This window comes from Stenella coeruleoalba, assembly GCF_951394435.1.
Source record: "Stenella coeruleoalba genome assembly, chromosome: 19".
Lineage (NCBI taxonomy): Eukaryota > Metazoa > Chordata > Mammalia > Artiodactyla > Delphinidae > Stenella > Stenella coeruleoalba.
In genome coordinates this window covers 4,748,458-4,773,253 of record NC_137165.1, presented here as the reverse complement: position 1 = coordinate 4,773,253, position 24,796 = coordinate 4,748,458, and the positions used below count along the sequence as shown (strand labels likewise).

The window sequence follows — 24,796 nt, the reverse complement described above, 5'->3', positions numbered from 1 at the left end:
GCTATTGTAAATAGTGCTGCAGTGAACATTGGGGTGCATGTGTCTTTTTGAATTATGGTTTTCTCTGGGTATATGCCCAGTAGTGGGATTGCTGGGTCATATGGTAATTCTATTTTTAGTTTTTTAAGGAACCTCCATACTGTTCTCCATAGTGGCTGTTATCAATTTACATTCCCACCAACAGTGTAGGAGGGTTCCCTTTTCTCCACACCCTCTCCAGCATTTGTTGTTTGTAGATTTTCTGATGATGCCCATTCTAACTGGTATGAGGTGATACCTTATTGTAGTTTTGATTTGCATTTCTCTAATAATTAGTGATGTTGAGCATCTTTTCATGTGCCTCTTGGCCATCTATATGTCTTCTTTGGAGAAATGTCTATTTAGGTCTTCTGCCCATTTTTGGATTGGGTTGTTTGTTTTTTTTAATATTGAGCTGCATGTGCTGTTTATATATTTTGGAGATTAATCCTTTGTCCGTTGATTCGTTTGCAAATATTTTCTCCCATTCTGAGGGTTGTCTTTTCGTCTTGTTTATGGTTTCCTTTGCGGTGCAAAAGCTTTTAAGTTTCATTAGGTCCCATTTGTTTATTTTTGTTTTTATTTCCCTTATTCTAGGAGGTGGATCAAAAAAGATCTTGCTGTGATTTATGTCAAGGAGTGTTCTTCCTATGTTTTCCTCTAAGAGTTTTATAGTGTCTGGTCTTACATTTAGGTCTCTAATCGATTTTGAGTTTACTTTTGTATATGGTGTTAGGGAGTGTTCTAATTTCATTCTTTTACATGTAGCTCTCCAGTTTTCCCAGCACCACTTATTGAAGAGACTGTCTTTTCTCCATTGTATATCCTTGCCTCCTTTGTCATAGATTAGTTGACCATAGGTGCGTGGGTTTATCTCTGGGCTTTCTATCTTGTTCCATGGATCTATGTTTCTGTTTTTGTGCCAGTACCATATTGTCTTGATTACTGTAGCTTTGTAGGATAGACTGAAGTCAGGGAGTCTGATTCCTCCAGCTCCGTTTTTTTCCCTCAAGACTGCTTTGGCTATTCGGGGTCTTTTGTGTCTCCATACAAATTTTAAGATTTTTTGCTCTAGTTCCATAAAAAATGCCATTGGTAATTTAGGACCATTTTTTTTAAACAGAATTTTTTTTTTCAGAATCCAGAAAAGATAACGGCCTTACAGTCAAGGAGTGAGAATGCCAGGATTGCAGAGAAAATAGGAAGAAACACACAATTCAAGGGCAGTCATCACTCCTCCGACATTGACAAATGCAGCTAAGTGATAGAGGAAGGAAAGGTTTGGTGGCCAGCTAGCACTGATTCTTATTAATAAAAGCAAATTTTGGTCACAGTTTTTAGTGGCCTATGGGAAATAGGTAAAGCAATTGATTTAATGATAAGCATTTTAAGAGACAGAAGAAAAATAATTGTGACAGCTCCAACCATAAAATGTTTCCAGACATTTCAGTTGGACTGAGCTTGACAGTACAGTTTATCCTGTGCATTTTTTAAAATAAATGAGAAAATTGAGGTTTAGTGGTACTGAATGATTCATGCAAGAGTTCATCATTTCTGGTCAAATCAAGACTGTTCACAAAATAATCCACAGGACATGGGTTTTCATCTTTAAGGCACAGAAAAAGCTGATGAAATGAAACATCTTTTTTTTTTTTTTCTTTTTTAAAGGAAGCTAGGGTTAAGAAAATGGATGGAGTGGGCAGGTCATGGATTCTTTTCAAGGCATATTTAACTTTGAAGTGTGAGATAAATCTAATGACTATATAATCATATTATTTATCATTACGGCTCTATCCCTGGCCTCAAACAGTGAGTGGAGAAAAAAAATTTAAGTAATGTAGGAAATGAGAAGGGCTGCTTAGGAAGGGTCAGGCAAAGGCAGACTCAGCACAGTTCTAGACACATAGCAGACATCACAGTGGCCAGAGGAGAAATAAAGGAGGGGACAGTAAAAAGGATGACGATCAGGCTAGAGAAACTGGAGCCAGAGTCAATTAAATAATGAAAATGTCGTAGGAATAAATGGGCCTGAACAAGCAGGGAACAGACTGGCGAGAGAGCTAGAGACACACATCGAAGGACTGATGAGGGAAACAGACTCTGGGCATTGTTATCACACGGGAGATTTGCAGCTTAACTTAGGACACAGGATGATGCTGGTCAAAAGAGATCTGCTTCCAATTTTTCTGTGTATTCATTATATATGGCTCAGGCTAGCGGAGTTTATCATTCAGCTCATACGGAACTTTTTACTCAAATAGCAGAGGCCAAAGAGTCTGAAAAAGAGCTCATTATTTACAGCTAGATGGAGGAAGAGCTAAACGTGTTCAACACAATCATTTCACAGTTGGGAGCCAATGCCGTTCGGTGCTTTTGCATCTTAGTGGGTAAGAAGGGATCAGAAAGCTACATCCCCAAGTAAGTTCTCAATTCCAGACGCTCAGACGCTAGTGGGAAGGGGATTTTTCTCTAAAGAGGACTTTTCCGAAAATGAAAAGGCACACTCTAAGAAAAGGTAAAGTAGATCAAAGAAGGGAGAGTCAAGGCCAAGTTGGGAAATGAAAACAAGGTATCGTTCTGGGGCCAGATGGTTACAAAAAGGGAAAAGTGACAACTAAGAGTCTCATTGAAAAGAAAGGCAGGAACCCAAAAAATAAAGATGCAATATGACGTTTGGCATAAAGATTTTGATACAAGAAAGTATTGCAGGGTAAAAGGTCACCTAGAAGAAAGATGATATGGAAGTAAGAAGGGTGGGAAAAAAGGGGTGAAAAGATATTTGTAAGTTATTCAGTTGAGGGGAAATGTGGAGTTCGCTGGAAATGCTGAAGAGCTGTAATAGCCTAAACTTTTTTTTTTTTTAATTTAGAAAGAAAAAGAAGAAAAAAACTGTTCAGGCCTAAATACAGTATAAAAGTGCTTTGACTCATTCTATATAAAGGTAAGTTATTATTATTCTAGAATATTTACTTGGACTTTTCATGACAGAGTACAACTGATCTGGGGTTTAAGGGGTAAGATCAAGTGGTCTGAAACAAGAACTATGTTTTGCTCTGAAGGTATCAGTTGATAGTAACTCATCAGGAACTCTGTTCCCTCTGAAAAACTGCAGTGAAATGACTGCAAAATTTTCTTGCTTCCTACTGTTCCCTAGTTGAACAGCTGTTGCAGGCTTGAAATAAAGAAACCTGAGCTTAGATAAGGCTTTGTGGGAAAACAGGTGGGAGGAAAATGCCATTGCCCAGACCAGAGGCAGACAACCTTTCAGGAGTGGAATGCCAAGTTGCTGACCCTGGTTCTTCAGGTCAGGGATGAAGGGCAGGGCCCTGGGAACCTGGGAGGTTCCAAGAACACCTCCAGCTCCAGTCAAAAATGTGCCCACAACTTTCACCTCTGTTTCATCCATCTTCCTTTGGGCCCTGTTTTCCTAATGCAAGTATTCTCTGGGAAAATGAAACTCATCTGACCTGCATCTGTCTGGGTGTCTACATCAGATAAACAGACTACTTTCCGTAGAGCTAAAGCTCAGAGCAGTTGCCCCAGGTGGACCACAAGGTTTTCCCCACGAATCTGAAGCGTGAAGTGGACACCATCAAGTATGGTGCTTCTGATGAGAGGGCAGAACTTAGACCAGTAGGGTTAAGCCCGTAAGGACACAAGGGAGCAGCGGACACAGGCAGGATGGGGGGAGAAGTTACTTGAGAAGTGAAGGAAGCGGGGGTCTAGGAGGTAGGAGGGGAAAAGGCACATCACTTCTCTTTGTGATGAAAACAAGCCCCCAAGGATGGTAAACACTTTATGATTAGTATAAAGTGACTTTGGGGACGTGGACCATAGTTGGACAACGTCTAGACCAGACAGTAACCTGAATGCCCCTGAGGAGTTATCAGTTAGCGCCAACCTAGGAATCTGGCCTCATCGTGTACCAGCCAGGAGGAGCTAACGAAGGATGCCATTTCTCATCACATGTGATCCTTCGAATATACCTAAAATATCAGACCCAGGAACTGGGGGATGAAAAGGACTCACAACAGAATGTCTGATCCCTCTGTATTGTTACTTTTTATTTTGACAGTAAAATTAGAGGAGAATTAAGATGTTGAGCCTATAGCTATTAAAAGAACACAACCAACTGTTGGAAATTTAACTAGATAATTAGGGTTATAGCCTGAAACATACTAACTAAATATCCTAAATGTCCCACGATGGATTCATATATTAGAAGCAATTTCTATTTTCAGTTTTATTTCCTCCTGACGTAACGAAAATCCATTATTTTGTTACTCTGTATTTGAGGTTGCACTGCCTTGTAATTTTCCAAAATTCATTTCTTTAAGCTTTAAACGAAAGACCTGCCATTCCACAATTTCATGATGTGACAAACAGGTCTGTACTTTCCCTGTCCATGGTTTTCACCATATAATTGAGGCTCTGAATGCAAATCTGTCTTCACGTCGACGAAGATATTTCAAAGACCATAAATTCTGCAGTAGCGCTGACGTTTCTTGATGTTTGGGTTTTTAAAGTCCCCTTCTTCCTCAGTGATTACAGGATGCAATAGGAGAACAGGTGGGTGTTTTATTTCTACACTAAGACTTTCACTGGATGGTGAGCCATATTTTCTTAATTTGGGGAACCATACGATTGTCTCTTCCTTGATTCTGTGGTGGGCCCATATAAAGACCTGGGGTTTCTAGAAAATGTGGCAGTAAGAATTCATCTTCCTTTGCTATTACTCAGCCATTCAGGGCCAATTGTAAACCATAGCACATCTATCTGGATTTAGCTGGTTTACAGAAGTCGAGCCATTTACTTCTATTTCTCGACACTTGGTTGTGTCAGGTGACAAGAAATACTGTCATGGCACTCTCATGGAGGCAAACTGAAGCTGCAAGACTTGAACTTGAAAAAGACTTCAGAAATGTTTTATCAGAATGACATTTTTCCACCCGAAGCTGACTGATTCCACTTCCCAGAAATGCAGTGATCCATTTGTTACAAGCTGCTCCTGTATGTCAGTTGTAAAAAGCCCAGCTCAGCGATGCTTCTCTTTAGTACTTCTCTTGACAAAGCACACCCTTAAACACTGATCTAGTTACTACAGTGGAGTCACTTGCAGAGTTAGAGAAGGAAAGGTTTTCAAGAGAAAACCTAGAGCGGTGAGTGAAAGAATTACTAGCCAAACCTTAATTAAAGTCTGGTTTGGACACAGACTAGCTGTAACTGGTGTACTTCTTCGTCAACTGGAAACCTCAGCACCACTGAGGTGCTGATGTCTATGTGTGATAACAAAGAATTATCACACATTTTGGGTGTGATAATACTTTGTTATGAAGGCTCTCATGTACATTATTAGATGGCATCTATAATCCACCATGCTTGGGACCCCCAAATATCTCCAGACATCACTTGGAATGAAAAACTGCTTTTCGTTGAGAGCCACTGTCTTAAGTGTTAGTTTTTGATCTGTACGGTGGAATGTAAGTGGAGAGTAGGTGTTGGTTTAAGGGGAGAAGATGTACTTAGGGTAATCTGCTACATTAATATAAGCTATTATCGCTTTATAGACACATTTATTCACATATTAAATGTTGGTTATCTTCATGGGTAACAGATTTGGCAGGTCTCAGCTGACAGAACAGGATGCAGGTGTTTAGAAGAAACGTATCCTCTTTACAACTGTAAAATCAAGAGTTAATTTAGAGACACATCAATGTTTTAAACCCCTGCATAACCAGCTAAAGAAAGGACTCAAGTGCCAAATGGGGATTTAATCCGCATTACCATTCAGGTTTATTCTAACTTTGAGGATTTTTGAAAATAAGAAAATTACAGTGGGATTAATACTTCTGGAATAATAAATATCTGTTCTCTAGAAGCTTATTAATCTATAGTTAATAGGACAAAATTAATCTCCCTTAAAATTTCTTAGTTACTGGAAGAATTTATACACTATAGGTGTGGCCTCAAAAGCAAACGATTCAGAATGAAGCTGTAGACCTCTGGTTGTTCCCTAAGAGGGGTGAGCTTGGAGGAAGGATGATTACAATGTTCAAATCAAGAGCACAGCCTAGGATCTGATGTAGCCAAATGGACGAACGAAATCCGAGGCCAAGTCCGTGTACAACAAGAGGAAGTACCACATAAAGGCAGAAATGGAAAATTCCTGTTCTGAGGTAACACTGACCCAAGATCTTTATACACTTGGCTGGGATCTAAAACCTCTACCACTCTTATGAAATCTTAGAAGTTAGAAGGCTTTCCTGGAATGCTCTGTAGTCATTCATTTTAAAAATCATATGACCAAACAAAAAATCTACATGCAAGAAGAGGTTCTTTGCACTCAATTCTGTTCTTTTATTATTTCTTAACACAAAAAGATGAAGGTTGCTGAATACAGTTGTCAGATGCACTTGTGTCCCTGTGCAAAAGCCACCTTCGCAGAAGGTCCGGCACATGCTTATTAGGGAGTCAGAAGCACAAACGTGAGTTAAGAGAAAAGACGAAAAGAGTTTAAAATGCGTTTCTTGTTGCTGGTAGTGATGATTCCAGTAGAACAAAAAAACAGGCTGTAGCATCGGGAAACTGAGGGCCTAGAAGGGAAGGCTGTCGGCTGGGAAAGGGGACCTGGATTGGGGGTTTACTTAACCCCCGTAAAAGAGAATTAATAAATCCAGAGATTTAGAGCAATGATAGAATAGCTAGAAACTTAAACTTTTTTCCTTCATTTTAATCCCGTGTTAGACGTCTCAAGAAATATTTACTTCACCCGATGCAGCATCTATGTCAAATGCACAATGAAACTACATATTTTAAAACAACTTTAGTTTCTTTTGATTGACAACACTGGAGAAGAATATTCTTTTAGAATACTGGAGTGGCTGGTCCTTTACATTTTAGCAGATATGGAAAATTTCCATGAGATTGGAGACATTTTCCTCTTGGGTTTAAACCTGTAATAAAAATGTTGCTGACAGACAGACTAATTATGAATGTTTTATATAGTTTGTGCATATGTGCTCTTCTCTAAACCAATTTAATTCCCATTAATGCTAATCTCGTTAATGCCCACTCAGAGAGGAGAGGAATACTCTTAATAAACTATTGATTTATTTGAGCTATCTAAATGGGGAACAGGCAGAAACAGATGGGAGAAGAGGAAAAATCACCACTTTACCCATATCTGCACTTCTTGTTTTCCAAATATTAACGAATATGAGGTTATAACTGGTACAAAGAGGAAATGGGGAAAAATAAAGTGACAAAGTGACAGCCCTCCCTCCACCCATGAAAAATTGGGGCCTTGTAAATGAGATGTTGATTGACCTTCTTTTAGTACTAGCTGCAAGTTTAGAAATAAGATACTACAAAGAGAGGCAGATTTTCTTTGTTAAAAAAGAGGTTTGTAAAATGAGATTCATATTTGTAAGCTCTTACTGAAGTGGGTTTTTCTTTAAGAAAAAAAGGAAAATACAGTCAAAACAAGAATAGGTAAATTCTTCTCCTACCACACCTTGTACTCCTAGTGTGACTGGCCATCTTGTTCTCCATACAAGGATCCAATAATTTCTCTCAACTTCAATTGAGTCGAGATATCCATGTCTTAGGGTGCTTTAACAACCCAAGATTGGCTCTTAAAAGATGTTGTGTTCAAGACAGAGTGGTTTCCTTGAGTACAACTGTGTAAGGTGTCTGAGTGCCATAGAGGCTAGCCTAGAACTTAGAAAGCAACAGGAAACCCTCTCTGTTGGTCCCCAAACTAGCTAACCATTTCTAAAGGCTGTCTGTGCCTTTCCCATTCTCACTGGAAAAAGTGGCACAAAATAGGGAACAAGTGGAAGGTAAGGTTTTGTCCATAGTCCGCCATCTGGCCTTAGGACACATCACTTAAGCTCCCTGAGACTCAGTTTCCTTATCTGTAAACCGGGGGTAATAATCGCCGTGCATTATGTTATTATATCACATCTGAGTGTAAGGATCAAGAAAGACACTGTACTTGAAAGCCCTGTGGTAACTGGGAAGTGATGTGCAAACATACAGAATCACCAACTGGGAAAGGGGTTAAGAAAAAGTGGCACAGGAGAAAAACTAAAGGGAGAAAAACATAAGGGTAGACATCAGTCTTATCCGGGCTTTGTTAAAAAAGGAGAGAGAGCACGAGCTATACCCTCAGGAGTTCCTTAAGAGTTTTCACGGCAGCTGATGCTCGTACTTCATAACAACTGTGCCTATAAAACATGAAGTGAAAACGGAGAGAATTTAGTTGGATGCCTGCACGTTTCCTTTTTTGTTTCTCCAGATGTTTGCGCGCACAGTTGTACATGACGGTGAGGGCGGAGGCGAGAACAATCTCTTTAACAACATTCATGGGAAAAAAATACTGAAATATCAGCAGCGCAAATATTAAACTGCCTCTTCTCTACCGATTGGTAAAAAAATATATTATCTTCTGATATTTTTTTTTTTTTTAAATTATAAGGTTATCCGTCCCAGCCGAAGTCGTGGCCCGTCATCTGGTAGAACTTGCGGTTGAAGGGCCGGTAGAAGTCGCGCAGCCGCCGCAGGACCTGGCCGTCGATCTCGGGGTGGGGTCTGCCCTTGGTCTTGCCCAGGCAGTGAGGGCGGCCGCTGCCCTCGGCCTTCTTGAGGCAGGGGAAGCCCTTGGTCTGGTTGAAGTAGAAGTGCTTGTCGGAGATGATGCGCTTGAGGCCCAGGAAGTCCTGCACGCGGCCCAGCTCGCCGGCCGGGTCGCGCACCAGCCGCTCGCCGCTCACGAAGAGCAGCTGGCGGGCGGGGAAGTGGCGCAGCCAGCGCTCCAGGTGCTCGGCGTACAGGCCGATCTGGATGGCGCTCCACGCCCGGTCCACGAGGCCCGCCGTCCGGTTCCTGAAGGCCAGGCTCTCGAAGCTGGGGATGTCGGGCCGCTTGGACAGCGTCTGCGTGTAGTCCGAGACGGCCCTGGTCACCGGGTCCCGCACCACCACCAGGAGCTTGGTGTCCTTGGACATGGCCGAGATGCGCGCGGGCGCCTCGCGCGTCACGAAGTAGCTGGGCGTCTTCTCCATGGTGATCTGCCCCTCCAGGGTCCTCGGCATCAGGTCCCTGAGCGGAGCAGAAAGGCACGTTAGGGCCTGAAAACTGAGCGCCTTCCCCTGATTGCCACCGCGAGCTCCTTCCCAGCAGAGGGAGGGTCTTACAGACCCGGAGCCTGAGTTGAGGTACTAACTGCTCCGCTTACTAGATGTGTGACCGTGATCGCGGAGAAGTCGCACAGACGCAAGGCTGTGCACCCCTGGCTCCTCGCGGATGTACTTAATGGGAAATAATAACACTACCGATCTCCTACGGTTGTTGTGATGATTAAACGTATTCATCTACCTCAACAGCTTAGAAAAGTGCTTGGCATAGAATATGCGCTGTGTAATTTTTATTTTTTATAATTATCAACCCACAAGGCTGTAAGAAAATAACCTTGATCTAATTCTTTAGGTGAATTAGGATAGTGTAATAAACACAATTGTATGACTATGGGATGGTGTTAAAATACCCTGAGCCCTTTCTGTAGTTTTCTAACAAAGCAGTTACAGTCAACATAATACCATTGCATAGTACACAAAGTACTTCTCTTTATAATTCCTGAATTTTCCTGTAACAAGACATGAAATAATCCATCTTTTATCTAATAATTTCAAATGCCATCCTTCCAGTAGTCTGAGTATCTTGGTTCCTCTTTCCATTGGCCCAGTTATCACATTATGGTATATTTTCATGTATATCAAAGTAAATTCTGACTCTGTTGTTCAAAACGTTCTTAATGATTCTTGTCTGTTTATTCTTCCAGATGAATGTTAGAATCACTTTGTCCTGTGGAAAAAAGAAATCCTGTTGGAGTCTTGATGGAGCGGAGATTGCTACCTAGCTCAAGCATGCGTTCCTGCTGAGAAGTGATGGGTCTCGAAGCCAGTCCAAAACTGTGAGTAGGAGAGATAAAACCTATTTATCCTTCCAAAAGTGTACTGCCATTAAAGCCACTATTTATTATATATATGAAATACATATATATATTTTTTCTAATTTTAAGGCACCGTCTTGCTAATTCCAAGTTTTATAAGAAATAGACATTGTTCAAGTCAATATTAGATAAATGTATTTGGGAGATTTATTGCAATGACAAAATGTATTTTGTCCTTTGATCCACTGATCCAAACTGGTAAGTACCCTAATATTAGATTCACTTTTATTCCTGGAGTAAACCCTATTTGATCATGGTATATTATTCTTTCAATATAGTCCTAGACTTGATTCATCATTATTTTGCTTTGGATTTGTCATCCATATGCATTAATGAGATGTTCCTGTAGTTTTTCTTTTGATCAATAGCTTAATCAATTCTGAGAACATGAATTATTCCACAAATAAAATGAGAAATGTTTCATATTCTTCTATATCCTAAAGAAGTTTCAATAGCAAAATAATTTTCTATTCCTTCAAAATTTGATGGGTCATCTACAAAGCCACCTAATACTGGTACTTTTGGGGTAGAGGGTAAGAAAGGGATTAGAATCTTCAAGTATCTTTTCAGTTTCTTCTGTGGTTATTGTTTTTTGTAATACTCTGCCTCATCTTGTGTCAATTTTGGCAATTAATATTTTTCTAAATGAATTATTTTGAAGTTTATCTCAGACATAATATCAACTGGTTCATAAACACTCTGGTGCCCATCTGCATTACGCCCGGCACAGATTCCTCAACAGTTGTGGCCATAAGCCACTGGTGCTGTGTTAGTTTAATGACGCACGTTTTCTCACACTTTTGCCTTCTTTGATATTTCAGTCAAGTTATCTTTACTTTTTTTTGGAGGGGGAAATGATAATTAGATATCTCATTTCTGTTGCTTTTTTCTTTGTTGTTTTAAAAATCTGCAATTCCTTTTTCAAAAGAACTTTTAATGTGTGCCCATTCCCCATTTCTTAAAAATGCCTGAAGGTCTGGGTAGGATAAAGCAAAGACCAGGGAGGTCAGTGTTGACACAAGGGAGACACAGACTGTCTTCACTGCCGACGCAATGCTGGAGCCACTGCGTGACATGAATTCACAGATCTCACCACTGTATATACATATACATACGCACTATATCTATATATTCCCTTCATGGAGTTGAGAAATAGGCTAGGCCAACCTACTTTGGAAGTTTAGTTACACTTTTATAAGATGAGCCAGGAGATCTATCCAGAAACTGTTGGACTATCTCAGTGAAGAAAATTGGCTCAAAGGTGTGAAAAAGTTTTGGACTGTAAAAGCAGGCATCAGGCATCACTGAAACTACAAGAAGGAGTATCTGGTGATTTTTTTTAAAGTCAGCATTCTTGCCTCCTTCCCTATCATCTCTGACTTTTAACCACTCGACCTCATATTTTGGCCAGTAAAATAGAGATAACATACTTCACGTGGGAGCTACTGGTTGGTAATCTCAGCCTTCCTGCCCTCTGGCCCTGGGGAAAAGCACAGACTCCCCAGTAGCCTTTCAGCAGAGATTAGAGCTGCAGAATGTGCCATTCCAGAGGAACTATTACCAATATTTCTGAAAAAAGAAACCATATTTTAAATTATCTCAGTAGGGTAGGAAAAAGAGCTATCCAAAATAGGAGGAGTTTGAAGAGGAAGCAGCTAAAATAGGATTTCAGAGGAAAAACACATTAATTACTGTCATCTACAGGATGAGGAAAGCTGACGGGTTTAGCATCCCCATTGGGATGGGGAGTCGGGTTAACTATGAACTCTCTGCAGTCTACTTTCCTCAAAAACAAAGACGTACAAGTGTAAATAAATCCTCAATGAGGCTTACATTGTAGAGCACAGTTGTTTGGTAAAAGGATTCACAACAGAATTCTTTAAAGAGCAATCTCCCTTTTAAATTCTACATTCATTTTCTTACTGCAATTTGAATTTTAACGTTCAGAAAGGAGATCCTCTATCACATAAAACAAAATGCACATGTACTTTGGAATATCGTATTTCGAGGTGTTTAGGCAAACTTAGAAATCTTCCTTCCTTACCAGAGTGAGGCATGTACTGTGACTCTGCTCTGTGCAAGGGCTCGGCCTGGGATGGGCGATGAAAGAGCCATCCCAGTACGATGAGAGCTTTGCAGAAACACCAGGCATGCGAGGGGAGCAGAAAGGTGTACGCAATGAGAAGACATTTGAGGTTTGTCTAAGGACAAGCTGGGGCGGAGGGTGAGAAATTCCACTGAACAATGGGAAGGGGCGGTCCTAGGACGCCTTAATTTCCAGGCAAACAGTATTGGCTATTCCATTCACTTCTCCATAGTGAAAAGAATTTGGAGACATTTATAGTAAGTATAGGAGAGGAGAAATGGGTAGAAACTACAATAATAAAGAAAAATTAGAGACGCTTACTTGTTTTCTCCAAGGAGAAGAAGGAGTTTTACAAGCAAATGAAGGATTATTACCAGGTGTGTCCCACACATTTGTTCTTTGTCCCCAAAGAACAAAAGGAATTCTCCATAGCCAAAAAGTAGAAGCAACACAAATATTCATAGAGGGCTGGATGGGCAGGCAAATGTGATCTCTCCATGCAGTGGAGTAGTATTCAGCCCTAAAAAAAGAACAGGATTCTGACACCTGCTGCAACGTGGATGAACCTTGAGGACTTTATGCTGAGTGAAGTAAGCCAGACACAGACGGACACAGATTGTGTGATTCCACTTGTATGAGGTCTCTAGAGGAGTCGAATCCACAGAGACGGAAAGTAAGATAGTGATCGCCAGGGCCTGGGGGTGGGGGGACGAGGAGTTCGTATTTGATGGGGACAGAGTTTTAGTTTTTCCAGATGAAAAGAGTTCTGAAGAGTGACTGCTCAGCACCGTAAATGTACTTACCGCTGTTGACCTGGACACGTAAGAATGGTTGAGATGGTAAATATTATGTCTGTTTTACCCTGATTTATTAAAAAGAGAACTCACCCAGAAGGCAAAGACTTCAAATTGCATCGATAGACTTGAATTAGATAAATGAATCTTTTTGGCTTTGCAGGTAATTAAACACTAGCATGAGGTACCTGAAGAAGATGGTGGCCTTGCTTTCCTCTTGTAAGACCAAAGGGGAATATAATCATGATGAGATTTTATGGAGCTGAGATCAGAAATGTTTGTGGCCTGTGTCATTTCTCATTTCCTTTTTGTTTACAGTGCTTCTGATTTTTTAACTACCAGCAGGGTGACCATGTGCTACTCATAACTTTTCCAATCTCGCCAGAAAAATCAAGCCAAGAGCTTGGGAAATCTGGATTGTAACGAAGTGTCAGCACGAAAATTTCTACAAGGAACACACCCAAGCACTGCTCTTAAGAAAGTGACGCCCAGTGTGCAGAATTCCCAGCAGTCGGGAGAACCCCATTCCGTCCAGATAACTCGGGTCCAGGGGAGATCAGAGACCCCCGGGCGTGTTCCTGGGACGTCCACACACATGCTCGCTTGAGGCCTCCTGCTGAGGAGGTCTGGATGGTAAGGAGGCTGATGTGCGAGCTGTGAGCTGGCAAAGCCGAATTCTCTGGAAGGACAGAGACTGGCTGGTTCTGGTAGGAGAGATGAGCTTGGCTTCTCAGGGGCAAAACCCACCTGTAGTGTTAGATGTCAGGACAGCTGTTGCCTTTGTGGAGGGGGGCGCTTAGTGACCAAAAGGAGCCACAGGGGGCTTCTGGAAAGTCAGGAATATCCCAGTGCAGGACCTGGGTGCTGGTTTCACAAGTGTATCCACCTTGTGAAAAGTCACCGAGTTGTATGCCAGGATCTGTGTCCTTTTCTGAATGGTGCTATACTTCAATAAAAAGTTTACGACACTTACAGAGGGCGGAGGGGAAGATGGCGGAAGAGTAAGACGCAGAGATCACCTTCCCCTCCACAGATACACCAGAAATACATCTACATGTGGAGCAACTCCTACAGAACACCTACTGAATGCTGGCAGAAGACCTCAGACCTCCCAAAAGGCAAGAAACTCCCCACGTACCTGGGTAGGGCAAAAGAAAAAACAGAGACAAAAGAATCGGGATGGGACCTGCACCAGTGGGAGGGAGCTGTGAAGGAGGAAAGGTTTCCACACACTAGGAAGCCCCTTCGCGGGCAGAGACTTCGGGAGGCGGAGGGGGGAGCTTCGGAGCCACGGAGGCGAGCACAGCAACAGGGGAGCGGAGGGCAAAGCGGGGAGATTCCCGCACAGAGGATGGGTGCCGACCAGCACTCACCAGCCTGAGAGGCTTGTCTGCTCACCCGCCGGGGCGGGCGGGGCTGGGAGTTGAGGCTTGGGCTTCGGTCGGAGCGCAGGGAGAGGACTGGGGTTGGTGGCGTGAACACAGCCTGAAGGGGGTTAGTGCGCCACGGCTGGCCGGGAGGGAGTCCGGGAAAAGGTCTGGAGCTGCCGAAGAGGCAAGAGACTTTTTCTTCCCTCTTTATTTCCTGGTGTGCGAGGAGAGGGGTTTAAGAGCGCTGCTTAAAGGAGCTCCAGAGACGGCCGCGAGCCACGGCTAAAAGCGCGAACCCCAGAGACGGGCATGAGACGCTAAGGCTGCTGCTGCCGCCACCAAGCGGCCTGTGTGCCAGCACAGGTCACTCTCCACACCCCCCTTCCGGGGAGCCTGTGCAGCCCGCCACTGCCAGGTTCCCGGGATCCAGGGACAACTTCCCTGGGAGAACGCACAGCGGGCCTCAGGCTGGTGCAACGTCACACCGGCCTCTGCTGCCGCAGGCTCGCCCCGCACTCTGCGCCCCTCCCTCCCCCCGGCCTGAGTGAGCAAGAGCCCCCGAATCAGCGGCTCCTTTAACCCCGTGCTGTCTGAGCGAAAAACAGACGCCCTCCAGCTACCTACACGCAGAGGTGGGGCCAAATCCAAAGCTGAGACCCGGGAGCTGTGAGAACAAAGAAGAGAAAGGGAAATCCCTCCCAGCAGCCTCAGGAGCAGCGGATTAAAGCTCTACAATCAACTTGATGTACCTGCATCTGTGGAATACCTGAATAGACAACGAATCATCCCAAATTGAGGAGGTGGACTTTGGGAGCAAGATTTATGATTTTTTCCCCTTTACCTCTTTTTGTGAGGGTGTATGTGTATGCTTCTGTCGGTATAGCTTTGCTTCCACCATTTGTCCTAAGGTTCTATCCGTCCCTTTTTTTTTCTAAATATTTTTAATAACTTTATTATACTTTATTTTATTTTACTGTATCTTCTTTCTTTCTTTTCTCCTTCCTTCCCTCCTTCCTCCCTCCCTCCTTTCTTTCCTTCTTTCCTTCCCTTTTCTTCTTTCCTGCTTCCTTTCCTTCCTTTCTTTCTTTCTTTCCTTCCTTCCTTCCTTTCCCTCTCTTTTTCTTTCTTTCTTTCTTCCTCTCTTTCTCTCTCTCTCTCTTTCTTTCTTCCTACTTCTACTAATTCTTTCTCTCTACTTTTCCTCCCTTTTATTCTGAGCTGTGTCGATGAAAGGCTCTTGGTGCTGCAGCCAGGAGTCAGTGCTGTGCCTCTGAGGTTGGGAGAGCCAACTGCAGGACACTGGTCCACAAGAGACCTCCCAGCTCCACATAATATCAAACGGCGAAAATCTCCCAGAGATCTCCATCTCAACACCAGCACCCAGATTCACTCTATGACCAGCAAGCTACAGAACTGGACATCCTATGCCAAACTACTAGCAAGACAGGAACACAACCCCACCCATTAGCAGAGAGGCTGCCTAAAATCATAATAAGGCCACACACACCCCAAAACACACCACCAGACGTGGACCTGCCCACCAGAAAGACAAGATCCAGCCTCATCCACCAGAACACAGGCACTAGTCCCCTTCACCAGGAAGCCTACACAACCCACTGAACCAACCTTAGCCACTGGAGACAGACACCACAAACAACGGGAACTACGAACCTGCAGCCTGCAAAAAGGAGACCCCAAACACAGTAAGATAAGCAAAATGAGAAGACAGAGAAACACACAGCAGATGAAGGAGCAAGATAAAAACCCACCAGACCAAACAAATGAAGAGGAAATAGGCAGTCTACCTGAAAAAGAAGTCAGAATAATGATAGTAAAGATGATCCAAAATCTTGGAAATAGAATGGACAAAATGCAAGAAACATTTAACAAGGACCTGGAAGAACTAAAGATGAAACAAACAATGATGAACAACACAACAAATGAAAAAGACTCTAGATGGGATCAATAGCAGAATAACTGAGGCAGAAGAATGGATAAGTGACCTGGAAGATAAAATAGTGGAAATAACTACTGCAGAGCAGAATAAAGAAAAGAGAATGAAAAGAACCGAGGACAGTCTCAGAGACCTCTGGGACAACATTAAACACACCAACATTCGAATTATAGGGGTCCCAGAAGAAGAAGAGACAAAGAAAGGGACTGAGAAAATATTTGAAGAGATTATAGTTGAAAACTTCCCTAATATGGGAAAGGAAACAGTTAATCAAGTCCAGTAAGCACAGAGAGTCCCATACAGGATAAATCCAAGGAGAAACACACCAAGACACATATTAATCAAACTGTCAAAAATTAAATACAAAGAAAGCATATTAAAAGCAGCAAGGGAGGGGGGACCTTGAAGATGGCGGAAGAGTAAGACGTGCAGATCACCTTCCTCCCCACAGATACACCAGAAATACATCTACACGTGGAACAACTCCTACAGAACACCTACTGAAGGCTGGCAGAAGACCTCAGACCTCCCAAAAGGCAAGAAACTCCCCACATACCTGGGTAGGGCAAAAGAAAAAAGAATAAACAGAGACAAAAGGATAGGGACGGGACCTGCACCAGTGGGAGGGAGCTGTGAAGGAGGAAAAGTTTCCACACACTAGGAAGCCCCTTCGCGGGCAGAGACTGCGGGAGGCGGAGGGGGGAGCTTCGAAGCCGCGGAGGAGAGCACAGCAACGGGTGCGGAGGGCAAACCGGGGAGATTCCCGCACAGAGGATCGGTGCCGACCGGCACTCACCAGCCTGAGAGGCTTGTCTGCTCACCCGCCGGGGCGGGCGGGGCTGCGACCTGAGGCTCTGAGGCTCGGGTTTCGGTTTCGGACGGAGTGCAGGGAGAGGACTGGGGTTGGCGGCTTGAACATAGCCTGAAGGGGTTAGTGCACCACGGCTAGCCGGGAGGGAGTGCGGGGAAAAGTCTGCACCTGCCGAAGAGGCAAGAGACTTTTTCTTCCCTCCTTGTTTCCTGGTGCGCGAGGAGAGGGGTTTAAGAGCGCTGTTTAAGGGAGCTCCAGAGACGGGCGCGAACCGCAGCTAAAAGCGCGAACCCCAGAGGCGAGCGCGAGGCACGGCTAAAAGCGCGAACCCCAGAGACGGGCGGGAGACGCTAAGGCTGCTGCTGCCTCCACCAAGGGGCCTGTGTGTGAGCACAGGTCACCATCCACACCCCTCTTCCGTGGAGCCTGTGCAGCCCGCCACTGCCAGGTTCCCGGGATCCAGGGACAACTTCCCCGGGAGAACGCACAGCAGGCCTCAGGCTGGTGCAAAGTCACGCCGGCCTTTGCCTCCGCAGGCCCGCCCCGCACTCCGTGCGCCTCCCTCCCCGTGCCTCCCTCCCCGCCGGCCTGAGTGTGCCAGAGCCCCCGAATCAGCGGCTCCTTTAACCCCGTCCTGTCTGAGCAAAAAAAAGACGCCCTCCGGGGACCTACATGCAGAGGCGGGGCCAAATCCAAAGCTGAGCCCCAGGAGCTGTGAGAACAAAGAAGAGAAAGGGAAATCTCTCCCAGCAGCCTCAGAAGCAGCAGATTAAAGCTCCACAATCAACTTGATGTACCCTGCATCTGTGGAATACCTGAATAGACAACCAATCATCCCAAATTAAGGAGGTGGACTTTAGGAGCAAGATCTATGATTTTTTCCCTTTTCCTCTTTTTGTGAATGTGTATGTGTATGCTTCTGTGTGAGATCTTGTCTGTATAGTCTTGCTTCCACCATTTGTCCTAGGGTTCTATCCGTCCATGGTTTTTTTTAAAATTTTTTTCTTAATAATTAATTTTAATAACGTTATTATACTTTACCTTCGTTCTTTCTTTCTTTCCTTCCTTCCTTCCTTCCCTCCTTTAGACAACGAATCATCCCAAATTGAGGAGGTGGTCTCTGACAGCAAGATTTATGATTTTTCCCCGTTTACGTCTTTTAGTGAGGGTGTATGTGTATGCTTCTGTGTAAGATTTTGTCTGTATAGCTTTGCTTCCAACATTTGTCCTAAGGTTCTATCCGTCCCTTTTTTTTTCTAAATAAGAATTTTTTAATTCAATAACTTTATTATACTTTATTTTTACTGTATCTTCTTTCTGTCTTTTTTCCTTCTTTCCCTCCTTCCTTCCTCCCGCCCTCCCTCCCTCCCTCCTTTCCTTCTTGCCGCCTTTGCTTCTTTCTTTTTTTCTTTCTTCTTTCCTTCCTTCCTTCCCTCCTTTCCTTCTTTCTTTCCTCATACTTCTACTACTTCCCTCTACTTTTTCTCCCTTTTATTCTGAGCCGTGTGGATGAAAGGCTCTTGGTGCTCCAGCCCGGAGTCAGGGCTCTGTCTCTGAGGTAGGAGAACCAACTTCAGGACACTGGTCAACAAAAGACCTCCCAGCTCCACATAATATCAAACGGCGGAAATCTCCCAGAGACCTCCATCTTAACACCAGCACCCAGCTTCACTCAACGACCAGCAAGCCACAGTGCTGGACAACCTATGCCAAACAACTAGCAAAACAGGAACACAACCCCACCCATTAGCAGAGAGGCTGCCTAAAATCATAATAAGGCCACACACACCCCAAAACACACCACCAGACGTGAACCTGCCCACTAGAGAGACAAGATCCAGCCTCATCCACCACAACACAGGCACTAGTCCCCTCCACCAGGAAGCCTACACAACCCACTGAACCAACCTTAGCCACTGGAGACAGACATCAAAAACAGCGGGAACTACGAACCTGCAGTCTGCAAAAAGGAGACCCCAAACACAGTAAGATAAGCAAAATGAGAAGACAGAAAAACACACAGCAGATAAAGGAGCAAGATAAAAATGCACCAGACCTAACAAATGAAGAGGAAATAGGCAGTCTACCTGAAAAAGAATTCAGAATAATGATAGTAAGGATGATCCAAAATCTTAGAAATAGAATGGACAAAATGCAAGAAACGGTTAACAAGGACCTAGAAGAAATAAAGATGAAACAAGCAACAATGAACAACACAATAAATGAAATTAAAAGTACTCTAGATGGGATCAATAGCAGAATAACTGAGGCAGAAGAAAGGATAAGTGACCTGGAAAATAAAATAGTGGAAATAACTACTGCAGAGCAGAATAAAGAAAAAAGAATGAAAAGAACTGAGGACAGTCTCAGAGACCTCTGGGACAACATTAAACGCACCAACATTCGAATTATAGGGGTTCCAGAAGAAGAAGAGAAAAAGAAAGGGACTGAGAAAATATTTGAAGAGATTATAGTTGAAAACTTCCCTAATATGGGAAAGGAAATAGTTAATCAAGTCCAGGAAGCACAGAGAGTCCCATACAGGATAAATCCAAGGAGAAATTGGCCAAGAAACGTATTAATCAAACTGTCAAAAATTAAATGCAAAGAAAGCATATTAAAAGCAGCAAGGGAAAAACAACAAATAACACTTAAGGGAATCCCCATAAGGTTAACAGCTGATCTCTCAGCAGAAACCCTACAAGCCAGAAGGGAGTGGCAGGACATACTGAAAGTGAAGAAGGAGAAAAACCTGCAGCCAAGACTACTCTACCCAGCAAGGATCTCATTCAGATTTGATGGAGAAACTAAAACCTTTACAGACAAGCAAAAGCTGAGAGAGTTCAGCACCACCAAACCAGCTTTACAACAAATGCTAAAGGATCTTCTCTAGGCAAGAAACACAAGAGAAGGAAAAGACCTATAATAACGAACCCGAAACAATTTAGAAAATGGGAATAGGAACATACATATCGATAATTACCTCAAATGTAAATAGACTAAATGCTCCCACCAAAAGACACAGATTAGCTGAATGGATACAAAAACAAGACCCTTACATATGCTGTCTACAAGAGACCCACTTCAGACCTAGAGACACATACAGACTGAAAGTAAGGGGATGGAAAAAGATATTCCATGCAAACGGAAACCAAAAGAAAGCTGGAGTAGCAATTCTCATATCAGACAAAATAGACATTAAAATAAGGACTATGAAAAGAGACAAGGACACTACATAATGATCAAGGGATCGATCCAAGAAGAAGATATAACAATTGTAAATATTTATGCACCCAACATAGGAGCACCTCAATACATAAGGCAAATACTAACAGCCATAAAAGGGGAAATCGACAGTAACATATTCATAGTAGGGGACTTAAACACCCCACTTTCACCCATGGACAGATCATCCAAAATGAAAATAAATAAGGAAACACAAGCTTTAAATTAGATACACTAAACAAGATGGACTTAATTGATATTTATAGGACACTCCATCCAAAAACAACAGAATACCCATTTTTCTCAAGTGCTCATGGAACATTCTCCAGGATAGATCATATCTTGGGTCACAAATCAAGCCTTGGTAAATTTAAGAGAATTGAAATTGTATCAAGTATCTTTTCTGACCACAACGCCATGAGACTAGATATCAATTACGGGAAAAGATCTGTAAAAAATATAAACACATGGAGGCTAAACAATACACTACTTAATAATGAAGTGATCACTGAAGAAATCAAAGAGGAAATAAAAAAATACCTAGAAACAAATGACAGTGGAGACACAACGACCCAAAACATATGGGATGCAGCAAAAGCAGTTCTAAGGGGGAAGTTTATAGCAATACAAGCCCACCTTAAGAAGCAGGAAACATCTCGAATAAACAACCTAACCTTGCACCTCAAGCAATTAGAGAAAGAAGAACAAAAAAACCCCAAAGCTAGCAGAAGGAAAGAAATCATAAAAATCAGATCAGAAATAAATGAAAAAGAAATGAAGGAAACAATAGCAAAGATCAATAAAACTAAAAGCTGGTTCTTTGAGAAGATAAACAAAATAGATAAACCACTAGCCAGACTCATCAAGAAAAAAAGGAAGAAGACTCAAATCAATAGAATTAGAAATGAAAAAGGAGAAGTAACAACTGACACTGCAGAAATAAAAAAGATCATGAGAGATTACTACAAGCAACTCTATGCCAATAAAATGGACAATCTGGATGAAATGGACAAATTCTTAGAAATGCACAACGTGCCAAGAGTGAATCAGGAAGAAATAGAAAATATGAACAGACCAATCACAAGCACTGAAACTGAAACTGTGATTTAAAAACTTCCAACAAACAAAAGCCCAGGACCAGATGGCTGCACAGGCGAATTCTATCAAACATTTAGAGAAGAGCTAACACCTATCCTCCTCAAACTCTTCCAAAATATAGCAGAGGGAGGAACACTCCCAAATTCCTTCTATGAGGCCACCATCACCCTGATACCAAAACCAGACAAGGATGTCACAAAGAAAGAAAACTACAGGCCAATATCACTGATGAACATAGATGCAAAAATCCTCAACAAAATACTAGCAAACAGAATCCAACAGCACATTAAAAGGATCATACACCATGATCAAGTGGGGTTTATTCCAGGAATGCAAGGATTCTTCAATATACGCAAACCTATCAATGTGATACACCATATTAACAAATTGAAGGAGAAAAACCATATGATCATCTCAATAGATGCAGAGAAAGCTTTTGACAAAATTCAACACCCATTTATGATAAAAACCCTAGAGAAAGTAGGCATAGAGGGAACTTTCCTCAACATAACAAAGGCCATATATGACAAGCCCACAGCCAACATCATCCTCAATGGTGAAAAACTGAAAGCATTTCCACTAAGATCAGGAACAAGACAAGGTTGTCGACTCTCACCACTCTGATTCAACATAGTTCTGGAAGTTTTAGCCACAGCAATCAGAGAAGAAAAGGAAATAGAAGGAATCCAAATCGGAAAAGAAGAAGTAAAGCTGTCACTGTTTGCAGATGACATGATCCTATACATAGAGAATCCTAAAGATGCTACCAGAAAACTACTAGAGCTAATCAATGAATTTGGTAAAGTGGCAGGATACAAAATTAATGCACAGAAATCTCTGGCATTCCTATATACTAATGATGAAAAATCTGCAACTGAAATCAAAAAACACTCCCATTTACCATTGCAACGGAAAGAATAAAATATCTAGGAATAAACCTACCTAAGGAGACAAAAGACCTGTATGCAGAAAATTATAAGACACTGAAGGAAGAAATTAAAGATGATACAAATAGATGGAGAGATATACCATGTTCTTGGATTGGAAGAATCAACATTGTGAAAATGACTCTACTCCCCAAAGCAATCTATAGATTCAATGCAATCCCTATCAAACTACCACTGGCATTTTTCACAGGACTAGAAAAAAAAATTTCGCAATTTGTATGGAAACACAAAAGACCCCGAATAGCCAAAGCAATCCTGAGAACGATAAAAGGAACTGGAGGAATCAGGCTCCCTGACTTCAGACTATACTACAAAGCTACAGTAATCAAGACAGTATGGTACTGGCACAAAAACAGAAAGACAGATCAATGGAACAGGATAGAAAGCCCAGAGATAAACCCACGCACATATGGACACCTTATCTTTGATAAAGGTGGCAGGAATGTACAGTGGAGAAAGGACAGCCTCTTCAACAAGTGGTGCTGGGAAAACTGGACAGGTACATGTAAAATATGAGATTAGATCACTCCCTAACACCATACACAAAAATAAGCTCAAAATGGATTAAAGACCTAAATGTAAGGCCAGAAACTATCAAATCTTAGAGGAAAACATAGGCAGAACACTCCATGACATAAATCACAGCAAGATCCTTTCTGACCCACCTCCTAGAGTAATGGAAATAAAAACAAAAATAAACAAATGGGACCTAATGAAACTTCAAAGCTTTTGCACAGCAAAGGAAACCATAAACAAGACCAAAAGACAACCCTCAGAATGAGAGAAAATATTTGCAAATGAAGCAACCGACAAAGGATTAATCTCCAAAATTTACAAGCAGCTCATGCAGCTCAATAACAAAAAAACAAACAACCCAATCCAAAAATGGGCAGAAGACCTAAATAGACATTTCTCCAAAGAAGGTATAGAGACTGCCAACAAACACATGAAAGAATGCTCAATATCATTAATCATTAGAGAAATGCAAATCAAAACTACAATGAGATATCATCTCACACCAGTCAGAATGGCATCATCAAAAAATCTAGCAACAATAAATGCTGGAGAGGGTGTGGAGAAAAGGGAACACTCTTGCACTGCTGGTGGGAATGTGAATTGGTTCAGCCACTATGGAGAACAGTATGGAGGTTCCTTAAAAAACTACAAATAGAACTACCATATGACCCAGCAATCCCACTAATGGGAATATACCCTGAGAAAACCAAAATTCAAAAAGGGTCATGTACCAAAATGTTGATTGCAGCTCTATTTACAATAGCCCGGAGATGGAAACAACCTAAGTGCCCATGATCGGACGAATGGATAAAGAAGATGTGGCACATATATACAATGGAATATTACTCAGCCATAAAAAGAAACGAAATTGAGCTATTTGTAATGAGGTGGATAGACCTAGAGTCTGTCACACAGAGTGAAGTAAGTCAGAATGAGAAAGGCAAATACCGTATGCTAACACATATATATGGAATTTAAGAAGAAAAAAAAATGTCATGAAGAACCTAGGGGTAAGACAGGAATAAAGACACAGACCTACTGGAGAACGGACTTGAGGATATGGGGAGGGGGAAGGGTGAGATGTGACAGGGCAAGAGAGAGTCATGGACATATACATACACACTAACAAACGTAAGGTAGATAGCTAGTGGGAAGTAGCCGCATGGCACAGGGATATCGGCTCGGTGCTTTGTGACCGCCTGGAGGAGTGGGATAGGGAGGGTGGGAGGGAGGGAGACGCAAGCGGGAAGAGATATGGGAACATACGTATATGTATAACTGATTCACTTTGTTATAAAGCAGAAACTAACACACCATTGTAAAGCAATTATACTCCAATAAAGATGTTAAAAAAAAGTTTACGACACTTATAAAAAAATAAATGGACCAATTTTCCATAATTCTCCAAGGAACACATGGATTTCAAACAAGGGCATTTGCTAAACCAGCTACATCTCCAGTTTGTGGACGTTTAGGTCATAAAGGCAAAGGAACTGAGCTCCCATTTCTAGGAACCAGTGGTCCTTATAGTGACCTCTTGCCCCGCACCCCCGGTAAGCATCAGAACAGAAGCTGCCTGGCTTCTGTCCCAAACGAGGTTCTCCCAGCGCTATAAGCACTACCGGGTTCACGTTATCATGGAAGATGTGTCTCTAAGGTGTGGACACAAGCAGAGATACCTGAAGAATATATTACGCTTGCAAAACATCTTATCAATGGTTTTCTCCCTTAAGATAGGCATTATGCTCCCTCATTTTTCTGATGAAGAAGCTGAAATTCAGGGAGGAAAAGCTGCAGGTCCACGTTCCCACAGTCAGTATATGGAAGGTGACAGAAGTCCTCCCAGTGCCTACGGCCAGGTTATTTCTGTTGCATCGGATGAGAGGAAGTCAGCAGACAAGAGGGATGGGAAAAGGGTATGCCCGAGGTGACTTGGATGGAGCCAGTTGGACGGATGGAGAACCC

General features: G+C 42.5%; 1 protein-coding gene across 5 annotated transcripts in view; it reads right to left on the bottom strand.

The window, feature by feature from the left end:
• Positions 1-4,564: 4,564 nt before the first annotated feature.
• HS3ST3A1 (heparan sulfate-glucosamine 3-sulfotransferase 3A1) overlaps positions 4,565-24,796 on the bottom strand; it is a 378,323-nt gene continuing 358,091 nt past the window's right edge. For all 5 annotated transcript variants that reach the window (XM_079903874.1, XM_079903876.1, XM_079903875.1 and 2 more), the window contains one exon: positions 4,565-9,120. In XM_079903874.1, coding sequence (XP_079760000.1) covers positions 8,499-9,120 — 622 coding nt within the window. In that variant the 3' untranslated portion in view covers positions 4,565-8,498. The remainder of the gene's footprint in view (positions 9,121-24,796) is intronic.